The sequence below is a fragment of the Cygnus atratus genome, chromosome 3, assembly GCF_013377495.2.
Source record: "Cygnus atratus isolate AKBS03 ecotype Queensland, Australia chromosome 3, CAtr_DNAZoo_HiC_assembly, whole genome shotgun sequence".
In the NCBI taxonomy this organism is placed as follows: Eukaryota; Metazoa; Chordata; class Aves; order Anseriformes; family Anatidae; genus Cygnus; species Cygnus atratus.
Genome location: NC_066364.1, coordinates 63,798,625 through 63,823,402, shown reverse-complemented (window position 1 = coordinate 63,823,402; position 24,778 = coordinate 63,798,625). Strand labels below are relative to the sequence as shown.

Sequence of the window (24,778 nt, the reverse complement as noted above, 5' to 3'; positions counted from 1 at the left end):
TCAAAAGCACACGTTGAGGGGAATTTGGCTTGGGAGTACACTCAACCAAAAACATTCCTTTTCAGCAGGATGGAGAATGCTGCTCTACCCACAGCTAACTACTCCAGAAGTTGCATTAAGAGCAATATTAGGAAATATTACCTACCAGCTTCCCCTCACTTTATAAAAATTACTACACATTCATCTAGGAAGGTTGCATTATGCAATAGAGTAAACCAGTTATTTTAAAAACACAGTATAACTTTTTTAAGATGTATTATTTTAATTACTTGTCTGCATGACTACATTACACCAATAAAGTTCAGGCCTCACTTTTAAATATTAATATCGCAGTAGAATAAAACCTCCATTACATTCCTTGACAAACTGAAGACTTTTGTTCCTGAATTCTGGTAATATGTTTCTGCAATGCATTAGGCATCTTCCCGTTTTGTCCCCGGCAGCCTTCTGGTTGAACACTGCAATCGTGTTTGTGAATATTTATATCAAAGCTGTTCACTCTTTGCAAATATTTGTGTCAGTAGTTTAAGATTCGGGACAAGTATGTAGAAATGGCTAGTCCTCTTGCAAAAAATGCACTGCAGTAGGGGTATTTAGGCATGGGCAGAATTACTTTGTCTCTGATTTTTATTAAGTATTCTCATTTGCACTGGCAAAACGGCAGTCACCAAATGTAAAAAAACAGTATCTAATGACATATGCTTTTTCTCCATGAGTGTATTAATGACAATTCTGCTGAGTCTACTTTGGAGAACATTATTTTTCAAAATAAAGTGTCAGTATATTCAGTTTTATTGGTACATTTATGGCAGAAAATTTCTTGTAGTAAATTTCTCCACATAAAGAAGTTTCAGGTTATCAGTAATGAAAAAGTATCAAAGTCAACAAGACTTGTTGCAGCCGTTCTTGGTTTTACTTCTGGCTCCACAGTTCTGTGGCAGATCGCATTGCCAACAAATGTCTTCCAGCTCTCCGACAGGCTTTGACAGTGCATGTGCTGGAAACGAAACTGGATTTTGCTAGACTTGAAGAATAATTGTCACATTAAAAGCATGGTCTCCCCTGGGATTTTTAAATGATGGTATGTCAAATGCTAATTATTATACTTGCTCCCTTTTCAGAGTGAAATAAAACTTTGCATTCTGAGGGGGTGAGATATGTGAGGGAATGGTGACTGTCATGCCCCATTCAGGAAGAGACAGACATATGGACTATAAAGATCCTGTATATTCTATGGCATTACACTTTCTTTTTATCAGCAGCTTGCAGACTCTGAGCTCCAGACTACCATATTTGGATATATGAAAGGACATAATTTGACCAATACATACTATAGTAAAATAACCTAAAGCATTATACATTATCTGCCAGCCCAGCAACTGAAGAATGGGACGGAAGAGAGAAATTCTGGGCTTTTATAGTTACTGGATTTACTTCATAGATTTTTTTGTTTGTTTGTTTCCCAAGCACAAAAGTATGTTGGAACAATTTTATAGATAGAAAATGTGTTCAACTTTCCATCGAAAACAAGGGCATTTTTTTCATGAGTTAATTATACAGTACAGTTCTTTATGTAACATGGAAAGTGTTCCAGAAGAAGTATAAAGATTCAAGACTTGAAAAAGAAGAAAGCTCATTCATATGAGCACCACCCAACCTGTGTTAGGGTGGTCAGGAGAGCTACGGACCACCTGGTCACATTTAAACAGTGTAAGAAGAGAAATAAACAGGGAGAATCCCACTGCTCTGGTACTGAACAAATCTCCTCGAAATTACTGTACTCTTCTGACAGATTTAACCATTGGCACCTTCCCCCTACAGTGAAAGGGCAAAACTGACAAGTATCTTGCACATGTGGAGAAAACAGAATCCTGCCATCAACATTAAGAGCTCTCTCCAGTTGCTGTTGTACAGCCAGTCATCATACTGATGAATTTCAGATGTTAGTACTGGAGAAGCTGATTAGTCTCTGAGGGAGAATATATATATACTCCTGGTCTGTTCATTCAAGTGTTTAGACTACATGCAGGGTGATGTTAAACTGTTTCTGTTAGGAAGATAACTGGATTATAATGAACAGGGTTTACTTTGGACGCATTGCTATTTACTTATGAAAAATGTACAAAAGTCTTGGCAGCTGGGATGCAGCAGAAGCAATCAGCAACAGGCAGCTCACTGTTCTAAAATCCACATCTGCTTTTATGGGAGTGCTGCGATGACAAGAAGTCTGCCTCTGCTTCTTTTTAGAGACCCTTCCTTACTTGTCTTTGTTTCAGCTATCTTCCATCTCTTACATGCCTTTACACACAAGCAACCAAGGCGTCTCTTGACTATTTTACAATCGCTTGTGGGGAAAACTGCTTTCTTGCCAGCTGATGGGCTTTTGAGCATGGTTCGGTGCCTTGTGTGGTGGTTTCTGCTGTTCCTAGCTTCACTGCTTTCAGCTGTCCCTCCTTTGATGCTGGAAGAAATGCACCAGCTTTAATGGTGTCTACACACTACATACCTATTTGAGAAGTTTTGTTGCAGTGAATGCTGCACTGACTCACCCTTTAATCTGGGCTACAGCAGTACTACTCAAATTTGTGCTAATTTATGTGACATTGTCTCAAGAATTTCTGCATTAACAGAGGTCTGTTGGCTCTTCCTCCTCTCCATTGGGTATCTGAGTGAGTTCAACTCATCAATGGAGCTATTACTTACACAGTTAAGTATTACTAGAAAATTATTTAACAAGCCAGCTCTTCAGCTGCTGTAAATTGACATAATTCCCCTAAGAGTAGCAAAGCTATATTCATTTACTGCAGCTGAGGATATGGCCTATCTGTCTGCTTTTGCTGTGTTGCATGTGTGTGGGCAACCAGCTTGTTATGTATAACAGGATGTGCTCTGTGAAACTCAGTTTGAAACCACTGTTACACAAAACTGAGCAGTCACACAAATGCTGTTCTATTCTCAGCCAGTTCCCTCCCCAAACTCATTTGCTCTTATTTATTTTTCCTCACATATATTTTGCCTTGTGTACATTTTGTATTAAGATGTATTATTAGTATCTTTATAAGTGCAATTTCTAGATAGCAAACTGCTGTATGTCTTTGAATGGCCCTTTGTATTCCACATACATATTTCTTTGTCAAAGTCAAAATAGAACAAACCACTTAATTTTATTATTTACATATGATCATTGCTAAGAAATGACAGAAAACATGATTAGAGTACTATAACACCATACCCCTCTCTCTGGAAGAAATTCATGATATTGCCTGGGTATCATGTTTATGATGGTAAGAATGGTGCCAGTTTGACAATGGAGCTTTGACACAATGACCTGAAATGAGTGGGTGTAGCACCACCCCCCTGCCTTTAGGAATTCTCCGCAAGAACAGGAAAGCATTGCACTGATGTCTGCCATGAAGATGCATTGTAATTTTAGCACGTGTGTTGATGTCTGATTGTCTACATGCTTTTATTTTTTTTTTCTATGAAAGGAAAGCACTATGTTACCTTTAACCAAACTCCTTTTCTGTATCCATCACCTGGTTAAAGGCTGCCATGCAGAATGTGGCCTATAGGTTATAGTTGCCCTAGGTGCACACAGCCACTTGTCCTTTATAACGTCCACAGTCAAAATCAAGAATTTAACTGAGAGTTATAGATTTGGAGTAAAGAAACAAAAATTTAGGAACCTTAGATGAGATAGCTTAAGAGCAGGCCTTAACACGGAGTGCCTGAACTAACATATAATATTGAAATATGTTGCTGGTGAAGATCCCTGACACCTTTACTCACAGTGGTGAGTAGCCTTCTTATTCAAAATAAAAGGGTATCTTCCAAGACTTTTTAACCGTAAGGGTGCTATCTGTGAAGGTAAGGTACTGTTCAATTTGGCAAGGAGGTAATATTATTGAAATACATTACCTATTATATGTATAATACAAATGATTTTCTAACTATATATGTGGCCCTTTCTTCTTCTCTTCATTGAATACATCTGAGGATAATATTGCATCTTTCAATTCCTGCTGAAAGTTATCTTATGTCTTATTCTTAAACATTAAAATAGCAAAGAGGAATAATGCAATAAATCATGTTGCATAATCTGATTGCATACCATTTTATATGATCTACTTGATTTAACAACTTGCTGTACAGGACTTGCTGTACTTTCAAACAGAGAAACCTTTTCAGAAAATTTGTTTCCACTTACAGAAGAGAACAGGTGCTCCTGGAATTATTACGATACTCTCTCTGTCAGCATGAAAGGATCTCAGCATAAAGAAATATTTTTAGTTCCTCTGATATGAATTTACCTTTTTTCTTTTCAGAACTGCAAACTAATTTCCTGGCATAATCAGGACTATTTTTGTCTTATAATTATGGAGGTTGTTATGTTTATTATTTTAAAATATTTATGTGTAATAGGTATTTTGACTTTTTTTTTTTTCATCAAAAAGGTATATTTGTGACTGAGAACTGAAAATCTCCTTGCTCTGTGTTTCTACGCAACCAGCCAATACAACATAAGTGTAATGTGCTACATTTGGGCAGTCCCCAGTGTCAGGACAGACCGGGTAATGAATTGATCAAGAGCAGGCCTGCGATGAAGGAGTAGGGGATACCAATGAATGCCTTAAACAACAAAACAAATATCAGTCACATATTATTTGTCTTCTTATCTTCTCCTAGGGTGAAAAGCATGGGTGTCTTTTTTTTTTTTTTTTCCTAATTGTTAGGCTTTTTAAAATCTAAGCATTGTTACATATTTACAAAGAGAAAGAAAGGTCAATAAACTGGAATGAAAGGTAGCAGTTTTGCAGTGACAGTTCATCCCTGGGAGTTTACGCTACAGACTGGAAAAAAACTGTGAGAAAGTTCTGCCTTTTGCACTAGTAGGGTGCAAACTATAGGGTGTTTCACTGGGCCAAAGGTTTTGGCTGGCATTGCAGCTGTTGGCTAAGCTCATGCTCATGCTGGCCTTTATGTTACTATGTTCTTCTGCAGTTACACTGACACTAAGGATGTGTCCCGCGTCTAAATCTCCCAACATAAATCTTCAAAAAGAGACAAACTTGGGCCTAAAATTTTTGCGTGTGAAAAGTTTTCTAATGCACTTAAGGATGTCATTTCCTGGAAAAAAAATATATATATTTATCAACAGAAAAATAAATTAATTAAAAAACATACCAGAGAACTCTATAGTTTCACCCTGCAGCCTCTCCATCTCCTGTCACCCCTTCCCTTTTCATGGAGCACTTGACTCTGTCAGAAAACGTCATTCTAATAAACTATAAGAAATTTCCTTCTAGCAGGACATTTTAGCTATTAGAGGTATGAAATGCTTTGGGTTTACTTACTTCGTACATAGCTGGCATTAAAACCTTTTTTTTGGATACTAAAGTCACTTTTAAAGGACACAATCATTTCATTTCCAGTAGAATTATATGATAATCCCTTGGCAGTGATTCCACAGAGGTTCATTGGGATCTCTCCATTGTCCAATGTCAGTGAATCATAAATGCAGCCTGGAGCTTCTTCAATGTCAAAATCAATAAATGTTAGCTGTATGATGAATCCATGAGGTGCTCGGATGATCCATTTGCATGCTTGGCTGTTGGGATAATCACTGGGGAAGCATGGAGAAGTGAAAACTCCAGAGGGGTCAGTTAATACAGTCCTACAGTTGTAGCATCCATGAGCTGGCAATGTAAACAGAGAAAGGTCAGAAAGAGTGATAATTTAACAGCAAATTAATCATCAACACTGTCTAAATATATTTCTATACAGAAAACCAAACAGAGATGGGAGGAAGACAGGCAGAAAAAGGCTTTGTTTCTAGCAAGCAAAATGCTAGAGGAATAATATGGCAAAATAATATTTTACATAAGAAATCTTGCAAATACAAATTATACCATTAAATATTTGTTTGTGCATCCAATATATATCTGCCATGCATATTGACCCATTATGCGAACAATGGTAAAGTGAAAGCAACATTTTTGAATTATCAAAGGCAAATGAATTGTTAAACTGAAACTTCTAAGATGACTGGTATCATTTATATCTTTTGGCTGCTGGACAGATGCTGACTGCTGCTATTCCAGCAGCTCCATGCCCTGCCCTTGTTCCCAGTGGAATGTCCCTGGAATGCAACAGCACAAGAGATGGGCTGAGGAGCCACAGCAGCAACATTCCACAGAGTCCAAGGTTAGTCATCAGCACTTCCGGCAAGTGCTCTCCACATCACCCAGAAGGGTAGCAGTGAGCTACTACTGGCTTTTGAATCAACAACAAATTACTGCACTCTTCCCATGCTGAGTCAGCTCCATTGATGTTTGTGGCAGTCAAGCTCTAAAAAATTCTTATCTTTTCCTGATGCACCTTCGCTCACCTGCTGTTCTTATCCATGACAATTTCAGACCCTGTTAGTCCACAGGGATGCATTTCTTATTCTTTTTGTATTTGCCCTTCTGTCATATATTTACTTAGTGTGTTGTTTGATATTATTACTGTGAATTGCCCACTGTTAAAATCTGCAACCATTTGCCAAAGCAGCGCTGAACAAACTAGGTGGGAGCAGAATATTACCAACAGATAACCAATGAAACTAATCAGCACATCTATGCTGAATCACATTCCAAATATTTCATTAGGACAAGTGTGCATCAAGTAATATAAGTTTGAAAAAAACAGGAGTATACGAATATGTATTATTAGTTGTCTATGCCAAAAGCAGCAAAGTAAGTTGTTGTTCAAGTATTTAGGGAACAATCCTAAGAGAGTAATAAATACAACACACTTCTCCAAAGCACCCTTTATATTTTTTTCCACTGCTTTGTTACTGATACTGTTTAGTCACATTCATATAGTGTTCAGCCTTAGCAAATAGAGCCTGACTCTGGGAACTGACATGGCAAAAAAAAAGGAAGCAGCTTACATCCGTAAAGAAAATTCTTAGGTATATTTTCCAGAGTTCTTATATTTTTATTTGCAAATCATGTATTCACATGGCCCATAAGAGGCAGAGATTAGTAATTAACTTGTCTTCCAGAGCCAAATGCAGGCTGGCTACATAAGAACTATGGAATGTATATTTGAGAAAAATAATATTGTCTTAATGATTTAGAAGTACCTTTGCGAAGATGTGGTACTTGTGACATTGGAAAACATGATCTGTGTAGTACAAGCTGGAACCTGTGCAATCTAATTTCTCTGCAAATCTGAACAGCCAAAGGACTATGTTCACCTGCCCTGAAATCTTACTCTTCCATTTCTTAACCAGAGAGAGAATATGTACTTATTAGTATGGTGAATATAAATCCTGGAGTTGTACAAGCAGATGACAGCTTTGTCCAGGGGATTTTACAGAGATACGTATCAGTTTTCAGAGAACCACCCTAGACTGAGGGGAGGAGGAACAGGAAAAGCACACACTGAGCCACAAGCTGCTGCAGGCTCCTAGTCCAGGGCAAGTGAGCCTCTACAAGGCAGAGGACAGCTCAGGCCGTGGCGGCCTCCAGCTGGAAGGCTCGGTGATTCATACTTCTGCTTTCGTTATTTCTAGGATGAGGGCTACAGGGGCTGAAGATCTGGCAGCAGTGCTGTACCCACTCTTCTACCAATTCCTGATAGAGAAATAAGTGACACAGAGCTATCTGGGCAGTTGAGAGTTTTCCCTGTGAATCAGCTGCACCCAGATGGACCTGGAGACAAAGGTTCAATACCAGCAGGTTATGCAAACACGTGTAGGTGCTAATGCACCCTCATTCAGCATTGGACCCCTAAAGGTTATCTTAATGGCATTATAAAAAAATGCTGGCCAGAAGAAATATGTTGTTTGTCAATAAAAGCAATGTCTAGTGTGCACCTCAAACCGGTAGGATATTACATTCAGCCTGAGACTGGAAAAGTAAAATTTGTCCATCAGAAAGAATACGGACATTCCTAGAAGCCTGCACTTACTAATTTTATTGATCACCACCAGCCTAAACAGAACTCAGCTGCTCTATTTTTCTTTCTCCTGATTATTTAAGCTGTGTTAAAAAATGTCAGTACATTTAGCAAAAATACTTTTATCTCTGCTTTCATTATAAATACTAAAACATAAAAGTTATTTTACTGTTTTTTCACCTTTCATCTTCTAGCACATTTGCTAACATATTTTTATTATTATTATTATTATTATTATTATTATTATTATTATTATATCTGTATTGTTTTGTTGTTTTTACAGCACTAATAAAAAAAAAAGTAAAAAAAAAAAAAGGCCCTAAATTTAGTTAGGAAAATAAATACTGTAAACTTTACATACATAGGAGAAACAGATTTGGTGAGCAAAATAGTTTGCTTCTTTGAAGTGGGTTGGTTCTGTTTTGGCATAGTCGCTATTCTGTCCATGACTGCAATTTGAAGGAGAAATATCCTGTTTTCATGCAAATGTCCGCAATAGTAAGTAAAAAGGAAAGAAAACAAACAACAAAACTATATATAAACAGAATGGTTTTGAGTGGAACTTTTTGCACAGCTTCTCATGAGACAGTTATTTTTCTATAAACACCACCTATTTTACTCATTAAAGAGAAAAATTGCTGTGGCAACCCTAGGCTGTCAGCCAAAGCTGACAGATATTTTGCCCAGAGCAATTGCCCAGAGCTATTGGCCCAGAGCAATTCTTAACTGTGGATACTGAATACCTACTGCAATACATACAATAAGCATTTCTGTAAGCAATATGATATATTTAATTGATAATGGGAACAAATTTAGGTATAATATTCTTTGTCAGGAATCACACCCGCAGAACTTGCCCGTCAAATGTTTTGGTTTCACTCTAGACTACAGGAAATACATTCTGCAGAGTGAAAAAAAAAAAAAAAAAAAAAGCCTTCAGCTTTTCTTCCTCTCTGAATATGCTAAAAAAAACCCACAACAAAACACCCTCCCAATAAAGTGAAATCAAGCACTTGATTCCCACATTTCCTACATTGAAAGTTTCACATGGCAACCCATTTGTTTCCTTCATGAGAACACTGTGGAGGAATACAGCTTTCATTTCATTATCACATTTTTTTTTCTACAGGACTCATGCTTCATTTAATAAATGAATAGTTAACAATTTAGTATGATGCTCCAACAGTATACTAAAAAGGAAAATTAATAAATTCCTCCAGAGTGTTTTAGAGCTTTCACAAATGTTAATTGATTTCAGAAGCTGTTGTAGAATCAGCTTTTTCCTTCCTACCATGCCCATTTTATAAGGATACAGTTAGGCACAGAGATAATGTGCAAAAATGGCAAAAGTTTCCATGGGTTTTGGGTTCCCAATCTGCGAAACAAGAGTACTGATTTTCCTTAACTACTTAGTATTTGTACAGCAATTTATATGTCCAAAGCACACTACCAATGACTTTAAACTGCAGCTGGGAGAGCAGACTGCCAATCTGGCCCACTGTAGAAAATCTAAAAATGAGTACTTAGTGGTCAATGGAAAACTTTGGTCATGACAATTTGGCCATCTTTAATAGGAACTTATCAGTAAAGGCAGGGAGAGAATTCTGTTCTTATGGTGGCCAATTTTCCTAACCATAAGACCACTTCCTCTCTTCTGTGAGTTTCCTGCCTATCTCACATATATACCTTTTAATTTCTTCAAAGAGAAGGATGTGCTATACATTTCCTATACCACGCTGAATCATTTGTACTAATACTAAAGGGCTAAGGGAAACAGTATGTGACCAACTGAAGAGACTAGTGTGACTTATGTGACTAACAAAGATAAGCACATACAAAATCCATACCCCATGGAACAAAACTAATAGCCTACCATGTCCCATCAGCAAGAGACCCCTTGTCTCTTAAGAGCTCCAGCACAGACTTCCACTTGAACTTGAGCACCTGTGTGCTCTGAGATACACAATCTGAAAGTGACTTTCACAAACCAGTTGTGGACAGCTGAAGCCACAGTCAGACCAAGAGCTACAGCGTCGACCCCCAGATTAGGGAAGGAAACATTCTGTATAACCGTTTCCCATACATTCACATTGCTCTTTTTCTACTTCTTCTTTCATGTCCAACATATTCCAGCACTTATATCAAAAATCTGTGTTAATAGTCATATTTTCCTTCAGCTGTTAATATTTCTCTGTTTCTCTCTGTTGCCATCATTTTCCCCTTAAAACTCATATTGTGACCCATTATACTCTGCACTTATCCATCAGACAAGAGTTCCAATTTCTTCTTGATCTGCTCTCCCTTCTACTCCTATCCAACCATGGAGAATTGCTGGGCAACAAATTTTGTTTGGCCAATATTTTTTTTTTTAAAAAAGGAAAAGCAATACGGTTTGGGACACTGCCCAATTCAGCCCTAAAGGCTGAAAAGTTTGTGAAGGTTAGGATCAAAAGAAAATATTGTCTATAAGGAAAAATATCTGCTCTTATAACTCATGTGTTACACAGTTTATTTTCAAACTAAGTTACACCTTGCAATGGGATTTTTCTTTTCCTGTCCATTGGCTGTAGCATGGAACTGGCCTTCTGCACAGCATTTTCCACCTGACAGAAGTGTAAATGACTACATAGAGCGTAGGCAGTGGCACAGGATACCAATGATAGACTGTGTGGGTTGAATTAACGCTATTTTTCAGTACTTTTTTTTAATCCATTGAAAGGCTCCCTCGTAAAATTTTACTTTTTTTTTTTTTTAACAAGATTCTGTTCTGGCATGAAGTTTAACTCTACTTCTCCCTGTAGGAAAGATGTCTTTTATATGAAAATATCCTGAAATAAATCTATGTAACTACAGGATCAAATTTTCAGAAAACAAAACAAAAAAAAAAAACAGCATATGTTAACTTCTGTCTTATTCAAGTGAATGATAAAATCTCCCCTGCTGACAGAATTAGACTAACCCTAAACCACAGAAAATCTTAGCTACGCTACCTAGCACTTTAGGTATAAAAAGCGGTACAGAGGTAATTATGATTTGCTTTGGTGCAGACATCTGAGAACCTTTAAGCACTTTGCATATATTTGAGAAGTTAGCACTTACAAGTACTGTCAGTTTTGACAAAGTAAGAGAAAAGCTCAGGAAGGTGCCACGATGCAGTCACTTATACACACAGCAAGTGTGTGGTAAAGCCCAAAATAGAAGTGAAACCTTACAATCATTCCCAGTGACAGCATTGTTTTGTTGAGCATTAGGCAATAAAAAGTCTTTCTTCATAATAAGCAACTATTTCCCACCCCCTATTTCAAGGGTGCCATAATAGAGCAGATCTACAGAGATGAGATATGGCCAAACATTAGGTTAAACATATTTATGACTCCAAATAGATGGGTGAATGAGGTCAGTAGTGGACACACCTGCAGACAAGTAAGAGGAAGGGCCAAACCACCAAGACGTGGGTGGGCTGGAATGGCTACAGAAAAAACAAACCCGTATAATTTCAATATGAGACACAAACACTAAACCCAGAGCAGCAATCACATAGCAAAGGCTTCAACAGTAGCCCATCTATCTTCCCTTTAAAAAATTATTTCAGATGTAAAGGGAATCTGTAGATGCACATAAATATCTATATGAAAAATTTGGATACATTTATTGCAGATAGGTGTCTAGTCATTCACTTTGGATATAAAGGAAATAATTCTCTGCATACTCACTGTCATCTATAGGATTAGATCTATACAAATTTTTGTGCAAAACAGCGAGCACTCTTCTGCACTCTTCTGAAGCCTATCCACACCAAACCATGATGTCTGCTCTGTGCTTAACCCACAATTTGAGTTCTTTCTGAGGAAGCAGAAATGAGAAGATGTGAGAGGATTACTTCTGTTTCTTTATTTACTTTCCAAAGTGTAGAAACTGTTTGATCTCCCACAAAACATCCTTGTCTTGCTACATTACACTGGTCCTGAGAAAAAATTACTAAACGCAACAGATAATTTAATGTCAGCATGCCAATTTAATGTCAGCATTTAATGTCAGAATCTTCAAATTAATCTTTGTCAGAATTTAATGTCAGAATCTTCAAATATAATAATAATCCTAACTGTCAAGCCAGATTAATTTTAGTCACTTTTTTTTCTTTTTTTTAGGGGTGGGGGGGCTTGTTAAATAATGGACAAACACAGTATAGAAGGATTATCTGTGCAATAAACTGAAGGAAAATAACATGTATAAAACATGTATAAAAGCTTGTGCCTGCACATACCATGTGATAGGGCTGAGGCCTACTGATTGAGCATATGATTGTGCTTGTGTGGGAATGTATCTGTCCTCTGATTTGTAATAATACTAAACTATTTCTACATCAGCATTTCTACAGTGTGCACAGCCTTAAATTCATAAAAATCTTGAGCTAATCTTAAAATCTCACTCATATCACTTGGATTTAAGCATGCACTTAAAATTCAGCAAATATTTAAAGTCCCTTCCTAAACAATTATGCCTTTGAATCCTGTATTTGAGGCTTTACAGTTATGTCTTCAGCCTTGCACCCCCCCTCAAAGACATCTGAATGGGGAGATCATGACTCAATAACTGCTGTCATATGAAAATGACAAGGGAGGCATTGCACGGACACAAGCAGTGAAGAAGACTGTCCTATTCATTCTCATTCTGACCATTTTCTTTTCCTTCTAAGGAAAGGAGTAATTACTGAACTAGCATATGCCAATGCCCATTCAGGGAGAAAGATCCACTCTCAGACACGTTGCATATGAAAAGCTGGTAACCACGTGGTTAAATAATCAACCTGAACCATTTTTACACCTGCCCTGATGTCCATACAGCTATCCATACTCCTTGTTCCTGTCCTTCCACAGGGCGTATTCTACATTCCCAGCTTGCTGACTGAATTAATTTGGGGTAAAAGGTCTTTTTTTTTTTTTTCAAACTGTCACAAAAATAGATCCTTCCAACCTGTGATTTTTTATTTATTTATTTATTTATTTATTTATTTATTTTCCCAGAATTACTTTCTTCCTAAAGTTCAGGAATGGCAAAGTTTATTTATAATGCAGACCTTTCTAAAAATGCCATCGAGCCAAAGTCTCTTATCCCCTGTCTTTCCCACATAAAAATAAATGCATTATTTCTCTGGATAGCATTCAACCCCACCCCATCACCCTTTACTAGTAGAATATTACATTAACTTCCAGCTTTACAAAGGCATCAGTAGCAGGCTTTAACACTGGACAGTTTCTGTTTGGAGATATCAATTTTTTTATATATTTTTTTAATTTCTTCTGCCACTGAACAGTTGAAGTGCTGGTTACCAAAGCACCTGGCAACGTAGCATAAATGTGTAGTGTAAATTATAAAAAATGAAAATCAGTGTAATTTAAATCATTCTCTAAAACATTTCTAAAGTACTTATATTAACAGATGTAGAATATATAGAATCCCCAACAGGATAAACATTACCAGTTTTTGTATGGAGCCACCTGCATGGACTCATTAGCTATATATCCAGAAAAATTCAAAAAATAAAAATTTTATGAACTTTACAACTTTACATTATCCTACTTCAGCTGCCACACATATAACGAAATGCAATTTGCACAGCATGAATATAACAGAGACATAATTCGGAAGAATTTTTCATCTCTGTATTACTCTTAGTTTGCAAGTGTGATTTTTCTGTTTATTTGTAGGAAACACTACTTTCAGCACTATTAAAACCTCAGCCCAGACTCCAATTTTGCACCATTCCCATTGCATCATCTGCACAGTACTCCTTGTACCCAGCAAGAATTCTAGGCCTCCATATTCCTGACTGGAAATAGCACATAACCCTGGCAAAGCCTTTTATAATTCAATGAAAGGAAAGATTGTGCTCTCACAAAATAATTCAACAATTGGGTTTTGGGCACGGAAGCCAGGAGACAAAGAGAGTACTATGTCCTGGCCAGTGATATCAGCTTGCCTCGCATCTTCTTTTGCTGATGCAGTATGTCTTGCAGCATACTCTAAATGGTTGAACCGGTTGGTGCACCTAAGAATAATAAAATGCTAGAACTGAATATCCTCACAGGGTAATTTATAGGCATATATGAACATGTAACTGCTGTCTATGAAGTTACTTATTATTATTCCAGCTCCCTATTCCTCTAACCCATCCTTCTTACCAGATTATTAAGAAATTAAATTTTAACTCACATGAAATCAGAACAGCTTTTTTGTTTGTTTTGTTTTGTTTTGTTTTGTAAGAAAAGAACAGGGCACTTCATGAAATTACATGTGGCAAATGGAAAACTGATAAAAGACAATATTTTCTCATACATTACAGTGTTAGCCTGTGGGACTCTGACCTTAAAAGTATTAAAGCAGGGAATATAATATTCAGAAAGATAACAGACGTTTCTCTAAGTATCTAGAATACATCAGAATCCCTGCAGGCATATGATAATTAATAAGAAGAAATGTAACTATAGGAATTGTAAACCTCATGGCTTATACTTGAAACTAATCTCAAATAGCTCATCAGGGAAAGTATCAATAACTTCATCTTGATGGCTATAGTGAGGAGCCATGGAGCATAGTCCCAGGCACTGGGATGTGAGTGCCAGTGCAGCCAAAGTGCTGGCCTAACTCCCAGCACTTCTTGGGCAGGACAGACAGCTCATGTCCAAACTGTTCCTGGGCATGGCTCACCAGCTAGTGCAGGCCAGGTACTGTTCCCAACCTACAACCCAAATACAGCCACCCCAGTTTTTATAATAGTATGAATCTGGGATGAGTTGGCCTGAGTGGCAGAGAACAGTCCTGGGCACTTCTGATTTTCTAGAATAGAAGTGGCCAATGCATGTGTGGGAAAGTACCTGTAAGAGGCAGAGCACTAGGCTCTATCTTATATGTCTTATGTAGGAGCCAATCCAGCAGTTCTTGCTAGTTTTGGTGGTTTGAACACTGCACATAAGTCAAAAAGGAACAGGTTTACAATTTCCAACACAATAATCAAAATTATCTTTCAGGATACACTTGAGGTTAGTAACTACAGTAATGTACCAAAAAAAAAAATCAGAAAGAGCAAAGCTTAATTTTGAAATCTGAGGTTATGTTTAGGAAAGCAGAAGTGCGAATAGTAAATTACTCACTCATGAAGCATTAAGCACAAAACACAGGCAGAAACCAGCTACGACAAAAATCAGCAGCATACTTTTCACTAAACCAAGACATCTCAAGTTGATCTACTCTTCTTCATGACAAAACTGTATAACATGACCCTACATTTAGAGAGTTTTTATTATTCGTTTTCATAAATAAATATATAAATAGTAGTGTGATTTTCAACAGGACAGAGGTGGAGTGGAACATGACACTGATTTAGGGTCTAGAAAGCCAATTCTTTCACAGGCTGTCGAATCTCTGCAGGGAACTGATCTCTTGGTTTCTCCAGACTAGCATTGCAAATGGCTCTTAAGTGGAGTCATCCAGATATTGACATTGTCAGCATTTGTTACATGACAGATCTCCAAAATGTTATCATAGCCCTGGGGAGGTCAGAGCTGATCTTCTTTCTCTCAGAGTGGGATGTTAGCACAGGTACAGAGACATTAGAAATTCATTGTGTTTCTAGATATTCCATATTGCCATTATGCCTCATTTTGCTCTGGAATTCCATAGGTATTTATTTATCTTGCCACTAAAAGCTCTGACCCCTTTTGATCACTCTAGCACATGATATCCTACCTCCTGACAGCAACTGACTTTATCACAGCAGTAACTCCAGCAGATTTTGATTGATCTGGGAAATTGAGGGAACCAGCTACAATAGAAGAAAATATATTCAGAGCCAGGGTGGGGGCCCTGCACTGCCTGTTTCCCCTTAGTTGTTTGGTTTTGTGCCAATGAAAATGGAAGTGGAAACAAACACACTGACTGGGTAAATCTGCCCTGACCCATATGAGTAGAGTTCACATTGTAGACAAAGTTATGGATTTCCCCCAGAGGGAGGGGGTAATGTGAAAATCCTGTGTTACACCCATTGTAACTTAAGAATATTTTCATTGGCATTCCTGTGATAATCTTATAAAAATAACAGAATTGACTCGCTAGTGTTGGCCTGAGTTGGACTTTTTTCCATAAAGTAACAGAAGTTTTGGACAAAGAGTGGCATTAAAAATATTTGACAGTTTGGTTTAGATATACTGGTTTGAAAAGTATTAACTTTTATGTATATGGGCTATATATATACTATATATATAATATACAGTATATTATAATTTAATATATATTAAATATAATATATAGATATAACCATATAATTTATGGTATATGGGCTAGTACAATAAACATACAGGCTGACATACTCATAAATAAAGAGAAAATTAGTTTAGGGAAGGGATTGGGTGGGAAAGGTGATTTTTTTTGGTGAGGTTGCTGCGTGTAACATAATGGTTTCAAACCACATATCACATGGAATCACAAATCAGGCTGAAATTCACAGGAATGATCATCAGGAATGTTGTATTTTTGTCTAACTCGACAAGAAGGTCTGGCTACTGGCTCTTAGGTCTTCAGTTGTTGCATTGTTACTGAAAGGGTCATAACCACAACTGAAGTAAATCCATGAGGTCGGGTAGCTTCTTCAACACAACTGTACCAGCCGGTACAAGCTAAGGAGGTGTGTGAGTAAATACATTCTTGGGTATCATTTAAGTGTCATGCTTGCCAGGCAAACTGTAGAAAAATGAGTGGGAAAACAGCTGACAATCTGACAAAGAGTGATTTGTAGGAATTTGAGATCCCACCAGATTGCACTGACTTGGGGTACAATAACGTTATACCTGGGCACAGGTCATGTTCTTGGTAAAACTCAGTCATACACATGCATAAAAGAATTAAACTTCTATATATGCATTGGACACAGACTAAAGATATTGTTAGAATAAAATTTCTGGATAACAGAATATTTTGTTCAGTGCAAGTAGACAATACTGTCTCTTCATTGTTTTACAAAAAAAAAAATCCAACACATACCCAATAGTAGAATAACATCCAAATTTCATTTGACCTCGGATGCATTCAGCGTCTTTTATTGCTTATAAGACTACAGTTCAGTTGCAGAGTTTTCTTTCCAAGGCTGCAAAGTTGGAAAGCCTTTTCTGGCTGCTACTCTCAGTATTCTGAGGGTATAAAGTATAGAGTATGTATACTCTTCTCAGAGTTATAGTTAAAGCTATTCCTTAAGTTTTATATTATTATGTGTTGAATTTGGGTCTATATTTTTTTAAGACTTTCTTTAAATCTATCCTAGAAAATCTGCTACTAGAAGAAGACCTGGATCTTCTACAGTAGAGGTTGAAACTACTTAGATTTCATTTGCTGATGTTTAATAAGTTACAGATATTATGCACAATTACTTTGCATTGGAATTCACTATTAGAGCATTCTAGACATACTGGGAAATACTGATTCAAAAGCCATTTCCAACAGTGTCTTTGATTCTTTTTTAGGGTTTTATGATCTGTCGTTTCTAATAGTCTTCAAAGTATCTATTTCAATATGATTTGAGCCACTTATATTTCAGTACGTTAGTATTTTCTGGGTTCTTTCAGGAAGCTATAAAAAACAGATGCTGTCAGTATTTTATCTGCCTCATCTAATCTGCAAGAAGGAGCAATCTAAGTCAAAATATTAGTGATGTTTTGATTCATGAAACACCACAGAATAATAAGAGTTTTTCTGTTACACACAAGGAAATATTCTCTTCTCCACTACCACACAAAAATCAGTCATGTTTTCACTTTCCAAAGATAATAATATATTCAGCGTTAACACATTATTGAATCAGTTATGCCCAGAGCAGATCATGGTGTTTCTATCAGAAGTAAAGATGGAAGGGAATGGTATATCTCACTCAAAACAGTAATTCTTTCACTGTTGTATTACTTATTTCCACCCCTGGTTTGTCAGTGTACTTCTTCTTTTCATAAGAGCAGAAAGGAAAAGATTATGAATGCAGACAGCAAAGTTTTATATTAAACTGTCTAGTGTCTCCTTATTTATTCCATTAAAGTTACAATGACTGATTTTTGTGTGGCTATATCTGAACCTTTTATTTTTGCCAGTCTGGTCTATGTGATTTATTTTTCTAACCTCTACCCAGTTCTCCAGCAGCTCTAGCCACTGAACTCCCACTGCAATCAATCAAGAAGTCTCCCTACACATTCCAGTGCTTTTTCCAACTCTATCAGCTTTTTCTACCCTTTCCCTGGAGAAGAATATTCCATGGATGAATGGATTTTAAAGCTAGGAACTTGACTCTGATCAAATTATATGCATTTAACTCCTTGAGGATGTACAGTGTGTGCCCCGCTTCTCTTTTTGTGTCTTGCTTCTTTACTGAAAGCAGGAAAACAAATTTTAAATTTCCAAATCAGAAATAAATAATTTGTCTGTGTCTTTCTCACCAACTATGACTGCTCACTACATAAAAACCAGAAAATATTATCTTTAGCAACGAAACTATGATAGGCTTGACTAAGTTTCACTTGAAAACATCTCTGTTAAATTTCAAAATGCTTTATGTCTTTTTTTTAAATTATTTGTCTACGTCTTAATGAACAGGTCTCCAGTTATTGATGTGATATTTTTAACACATCTGCTACAATGCTAAACAGGTCTCTGTGTTCAAAATATCTATCACATTTTGTTATGCAATACTGGACAGCTTCAACAGTCAAATACCAAGAGAATTCAACTCTCCATTGAAAGAGAAATTCTGAAAATAGACTTATGACTTCTTGTTTCCCCAAAACAAAATCAGCAAGTTTTTCAGCTTGAACATATTATACAAACAAGGCTTTCTTAATCTTAAACAGAACTTGCTTCTTAGAAGGAACTTACTTTATTTTCTGCACTGGTTCTGCAGTCATCAGCATTATTTGGAAACAACATCTAAAACACTTGCCACTTAATGGAAACTGCAGAGTTTTACAATTGACCGGCTCTGTAATTTCTGAAACCAAATCAAGCCAATCAACCAGAGGAAACTTCTTTCATGAATCTGTTATTTACATGTAAAGCAGACAGGAAAAAGGTATTTTGTTAGCTCTGGAGACACAGTTTAAGAACGTTTTAAAAGATTAGGAAGTATAATGACAGGTGCACAGTGTTCCTTGAAATGAGACAGGAAGAGAGTATGAGACAGAACTTTATGGCATCATCCTCCTATAAAACTAAATGGACAAACTGTTCTCTCTTAATAATGACTATATGCTAACATTTACAACCAAGCACCATACCTTTACTTGACCTTTAACACATTGTACTGCACTAATTGTCGTAATTATTCAAATAATGACAGCCAAGCCCTAGTTTGCTTCCATATTCCTTTTGCATGAGATTATTTTAAAATATTTTCCAGAAATATTAAACTCAGAAGTGATTTCATATTCAACAAAGCTTTGAAGTTCTAGAAAGCCAACAAGTGTCATCATGTCAAAACTCAACGTCCTCACTTTGTAACTTTTCAGCTAATGGTTCTAGTAAAACCCACCCTCAGAAGACACCAGTGACAGAGGTGCTCTCCTCCTCAACAGTTACAAGCACAGTTTGCTATTACAGTTCCACCATTCCCAATGAAAGCTTATTTCAAGGCCACAGTTAAAAATGTATCTTATTGTTTAGAGTTGGAGTCCATTTACAGGTTTTCTCTGCCTTTGCACCTGAAATACAAAGTAATAATAATATAAAAGTATATGTTTAAGATCTGCTATCAGCACTTAATATCTACACAGAATATCTGGACCCCTTTGAGAATGAAACCATAATTTGGCCACAGTTTTACTATCATTTAATCTTTCAAAACCTCTGATACTGAATGCTTCAAGAGAGTAAGTCCTGTGTCTTCCAGTGTTGGAGTCTTACTGACATCTAAAATAAAACAGGCATAAAAGAGAGAGCAAACACACAAGAAACCTTAATCAAGTTCAAATTCTGAACACCTGACTCTGAAGTGCCATGAGTGCTTACAGTTCCCACTGCTTTCACATTACTTACCTTTGATTATAGTTTTTAATCACAATTACTCTGTTCCTGCAAATACTCAAAATCTTAAAGTTGGTGATACAGTAACCGTTGAGTTAGCATTTCAACAAGCAATGGTGCAAGTTCGAAGATGCAAATATACCAGCATGGAGAGTATAAGCATGCTTCTCAAAAAGAGGGAGGAGTATTCTGCCTCTTGAACATAGATTTACTTTGCAGTAACAGTCAATAACAAAAGTTAGAAGCAAATAGTTAAATGACAGTATGCTTTCGACTATGAATACAGGGCTGTGATTATGCAGAGTTAACTGCAGGGTTTGGAGGAAGAAGACAACAGGACTATCTCAGTGTTCTGGCATAGAATAACATCAAAGTAATTTGCCATGGGTAACAATTAATAAAAATCTGTGGAATATAAAATGTCTGTCAACTACTATGGCACAGACTACTGCCATTACTTCACATTACATAACATTGCATTACCTGTATGACCTTTCACTATGTGCTAAGTAGAGCAGCTAGGTATTTAAACTTGCCTCATACAGCATGCTACTAAGCAGCATAGAATCACAGAATGGCTTTGGTTGGAAGGGATCTTAAAGACCATCTAGTTCCAACCCCACTGCCATGGGCAGGGATGCCACCCAGTAGATCAGGTTACCCAGGGCCTTGTCCAACCTGGTCTTGAACAACTCCAGGGATGGGGCATCCACAACCTCTCTGGGCAATCTGTTTCAGTGCCTCACCACCCTCATTCTTGTGGCTCTCTTTTCTCTTTTTAATTTCTTCATCTATGCTGTGTAGCCTAAACTGTTAAGCTGAAAACCATAAACTTAGGTTCGCAAATGAACCCAATAATGACTTTTATCTCAGCTCTTTTATGACTTATCTTGATGATCATTTCCCTGCATTGAAAATTCACTTCAGGGGCTAATGAACCATATCAGTAAAGTGTTCAAAAGCAGTCTGAGGAGACTGGTGTGAATAGTGTCTGTCTCTCACACCCGTGTCCTATCATCCTGTCAAGCACAAAACTAGGGTGTACTCTGTTCATTGTTGTATACCCAGATGCTCTAGATATTTTATCAGAAGTCCTGATAAACTTTTAAAAACAGGAATTCAGAGTAATAAATTTCAACTTTTAAAAAAGAAAATATGTTTAAACATATATATGTATACAGTTTAGATATTATACTATAAATATAACATATTATGTAAAATATATCTTATTCTCTTTATTTGAGTTTGAGATTCTATGTTTACTAGAAGCTTTTCTTCTTTCATGGTCCTTGGCCAGACCATTTATTTTTAAGCTTCATCCAAAACTCTTAACTTGAAGCAATGTTCTCACTGTTCGCAGTGGGATTTAGATTAAACCCTGCAGACTCAATCATGAAAAAGCGTAGTTGACTGTAAAGGAACCTCACTGGGTGACTTGACATGGTCATATACAGTTTTTGAAGTAGAAATAAATTACCTACTTTACAATCCTAATGCAAAGAAATAAAACTATAACAATTTTTGATATGGAGAGTATACTGCCTATGTATGTTTACATATATATCCGATCAGGAAATAGTAGGCAAATGAGTGCAGGAAGTTCTTGATATTACTTCATTAATCTTTGGTGTTAGTTTTGAGTCATTATTCAAAGCATATAGAACGAAGAAAAAATCTGCACAAGCAAGAAGTGAAAGGAATCTGACAAATAATTCGGTGAATGTTGCCTTACGTCCCTCTATCTGAACACAGAAAGTAATAAAAACTAATATAATGAAATAGATCCCAGAATATTTCCAAAGGGAAAGAAAAACATAAATGCAAGGCCCAATCCAGGCAATACATTAGCTTAATAGAGGTTGGGTCAAGAAAGGTAAAAAGTGGCCTAAAACCACAGAACTACTGTTTTGTGAGTCCTAGCTGTAACACAAGTCATAATAGGAAAGCTACAAACATAGAAGATGTGCTAAAGCATACCATGACACCAATTTGTTTGCTAAATGAACATAGCATTGTACTCACACAAGGGTGAAACTGAAAAACACAAAGTTTGTCAAAAAACATTGAGGCCTAGATTTGACTCTCCCTTTCTCCTAACAGTATCTCCTCAATATGACATTCAGCGTCCTGAAAGCAAGGATTTACAGAACATTCACAGGCTCTTACTAGCAGAAATTAGGAAAAAGCATATTAATGCTGCAGGATATAGACTGGACCCTGCCATGCAGATCTGCTAAACCATAGCTCAGAATACTTAGCAAGCTGGTAAATATACCTTGCCATGCCATGGTGAGATTTTTTTTAGTGGACCTATTTCACTTACACAAGCAAGAGACAAATGAGTCATGAACAATTACATAACAGCTCTGCACAAGTTAGTCCAACACCATGTCTGTGGGAGAACTAAGCTGGACAGGCTGCTAGAACACTGAGGAACAAGGAGAAAGAGTCCAAAACCATCATTAAGAAACACAGAACAAAGAGGATAGAGTCTATGTAAACAGGAAATAAAGGAAGTCTTGCATTTCACCCTGACCACAGTGTCCAATTGTCATGGATAAGAAAAATTAAACAATTCCTTTCAAACTACTTATGTGCACAACCAAGCAGCCATTGTATTCTGTGTTCTGCTGTGTCTACCTAAATCCACCTTGCTATAGTCCTGTGACAGCATTATTTCTTCAACAGTAGTCAGTGACTAAGGTTTGAACTATGGTAGACTCCTATGGCAGGAATGGCAGAATTTTAAGGCAGATCATCTGAATTTTATTTTGATTTATGACAGACACACTTTGTTATGAATAGGTCTTTGGTCAAGAGTTCAGTCAATAAAACTTAGCAACTTTATTTTTTCTTTCTTCTGGATTTTCCTATCAATGACCGTCAGCTAGTACCTCAGCTAAGACACAGTCAATATAATGAGCTTCTTAGTCATGGAAGCTATTCCTACTTATTCTAATTACTCCAGTTGACCCTAATGCCAAGATCTGCTCTTGCCCAAGAGTTAAAGAATTATTTTACCTACTTTCTTAAAAGAGACAGGCTACTCCAGATCTACTAGCTCTGATGAAATTAATTCTATTTAAGCTATTTTAGCAGCTGTATGGCTGGCACTAGCACCAATCATTGCAATTTTTTCAGTGAAAGTTAAAGAATAGAGTGGGCAAACCATCAGGGAAGTCTTTGGTATAGTTCAGGATAACACATGATATCTCGCGCTCAGTATGCTCAGAAAAGTGGAGAAACCTTTTAATATCTGTAGGTATTAAATCTAACATGAACTTACTATCTGCTCAACTGATCCAGACATGTTAATGTGGTGTAGCAAAGAAAATAACTGGAAGATAAAAAGTGACAGCTGATAAACAGATCTCCTGGTAAGTAGCATAGGAAAACTAGACAGGAAACCTTATTTAAAAAAAAAATAAAATTGCTCCTTCAAAACAAATTTTTGCGAAATAAATAACTTTAGATGTCACCTCAAGTGAATCAGAACATGACTTTAAAACATTAAGGCATTTTTTTTTTTCCGAATATTGAAGTCAATTCAAAGCAAAGACTGAAAAATTTGCTTTGAATTTTCAAGGCAGTATTTTTCTCCATTATCAAAACATTGAGGACACTCCTTCCTTGGAGATCTTCAAAAGCTGTCTGGACACGGTCCTGGGCAACCTGCTATAGGTGTCTGCTTGAACAGTGGGTTGGACAAGATGATCTCCATAGATCCCTTCCAGCCTCAGCTATTCTGTTATTCTGTGATTTTGTGATTAAAGCTAGAATTTTTATCCTGTTGCATTTCTTCATAATTAATATACATTTCAGTTTCAACAACAACAAAAATACATTTTAAAAAAAAGTCTGATTTAATAAAAACTCCATTTCCCATCCAATCAGCTTTCCAGGAATTGTGGTATATTCTTTCTTCTCTCTCTCTCTCTCTCTCTTTTTTTTTTTTTAAGCATTATTGCATTATTGTGCAGTAAACTTTGTGGAGAAACCTGTAGCCTGAAAAGCATTCAGGTGCTCAGATAGCTTTGCTGTGACTCTCATTGCTGCAGAGGTTTCTCCATCCAGGCAGTTCTCATCCCTTCCTGTATTCAGTCTCAAGACTACTTAGCCAGAACAGCCAAAACAGGTTCTGACAATATACAGTACTAACAGCAATTATAGCATTTTATAGCATGTGACAATTGAGTCATCATGTTCAGGCTGCAACAACTACAAGAAGGAAAATTCTTATGATAGCTTACATGTTAAATGCTTACATATTTTCTTCAGTCAGGTCTGGATTGGTTATGAAAATGGCAGAACACTGGCTGATGGTCTACCTAAGACACAGATGGGTCAAATGCCTTCCTTCCAGATATGGGAAGCCTACAATGCTGAACAGACTTATTCATGTACCCACTCATATCCATGCTATGTCATATAAGCAAAAGGTTGACGTAGTCTTGGTCTAAATGGTCCTTTGACCAAATCACATGCTGCACTGCATGGCGGTAACGGTGGCATGCTAAATATTTTTTTGGCTCATCTGGCAAATCTGCTGCAGCCTGAACTCTATACTTAAATGAAATCAATTTCCATCAGCAATTTTAAGCAGGTTTTATTTAGGGAAATAACAGAGGAATATTTGTAAGTAATCTGAAAACCAATGGCTTCATCACTAGATATGACTTGCAAGCTTTTGCCAGAAGTGTCAACATTTATTTATGACTAGACAGACAGTTGCATCTTTTGTTTTGTTTTGTTTTGTTTTTTTCAAACTTCTTGGTTGTTCACA

At 36.8% G+C, this 24,778-nt stretch overlaps 1 protein-coding gene across 1 annotated transcript in view; it reads right to left on the bottom strand.

The window, feature by feature from the left end:
• The window catches only part of ADGRG6 (adhesion G protein-coupled receptor G6), a 103,431-nt gene that overhangs the window by 58,387 nt on the left and 20,266 nt on the right, over positions 1-24,778 (bottom strand). The window contains exon 3 of the mRNA XM_035538809.1: positions 5,355-5,696. Within this exon, the coding sequence (XP_035394702.1) occupies positions 5,355-5,696 (342 nt within the window). The remainder of the gene's footprint in view (positions 1-5,354; positions 5,697-24,778) is intronic.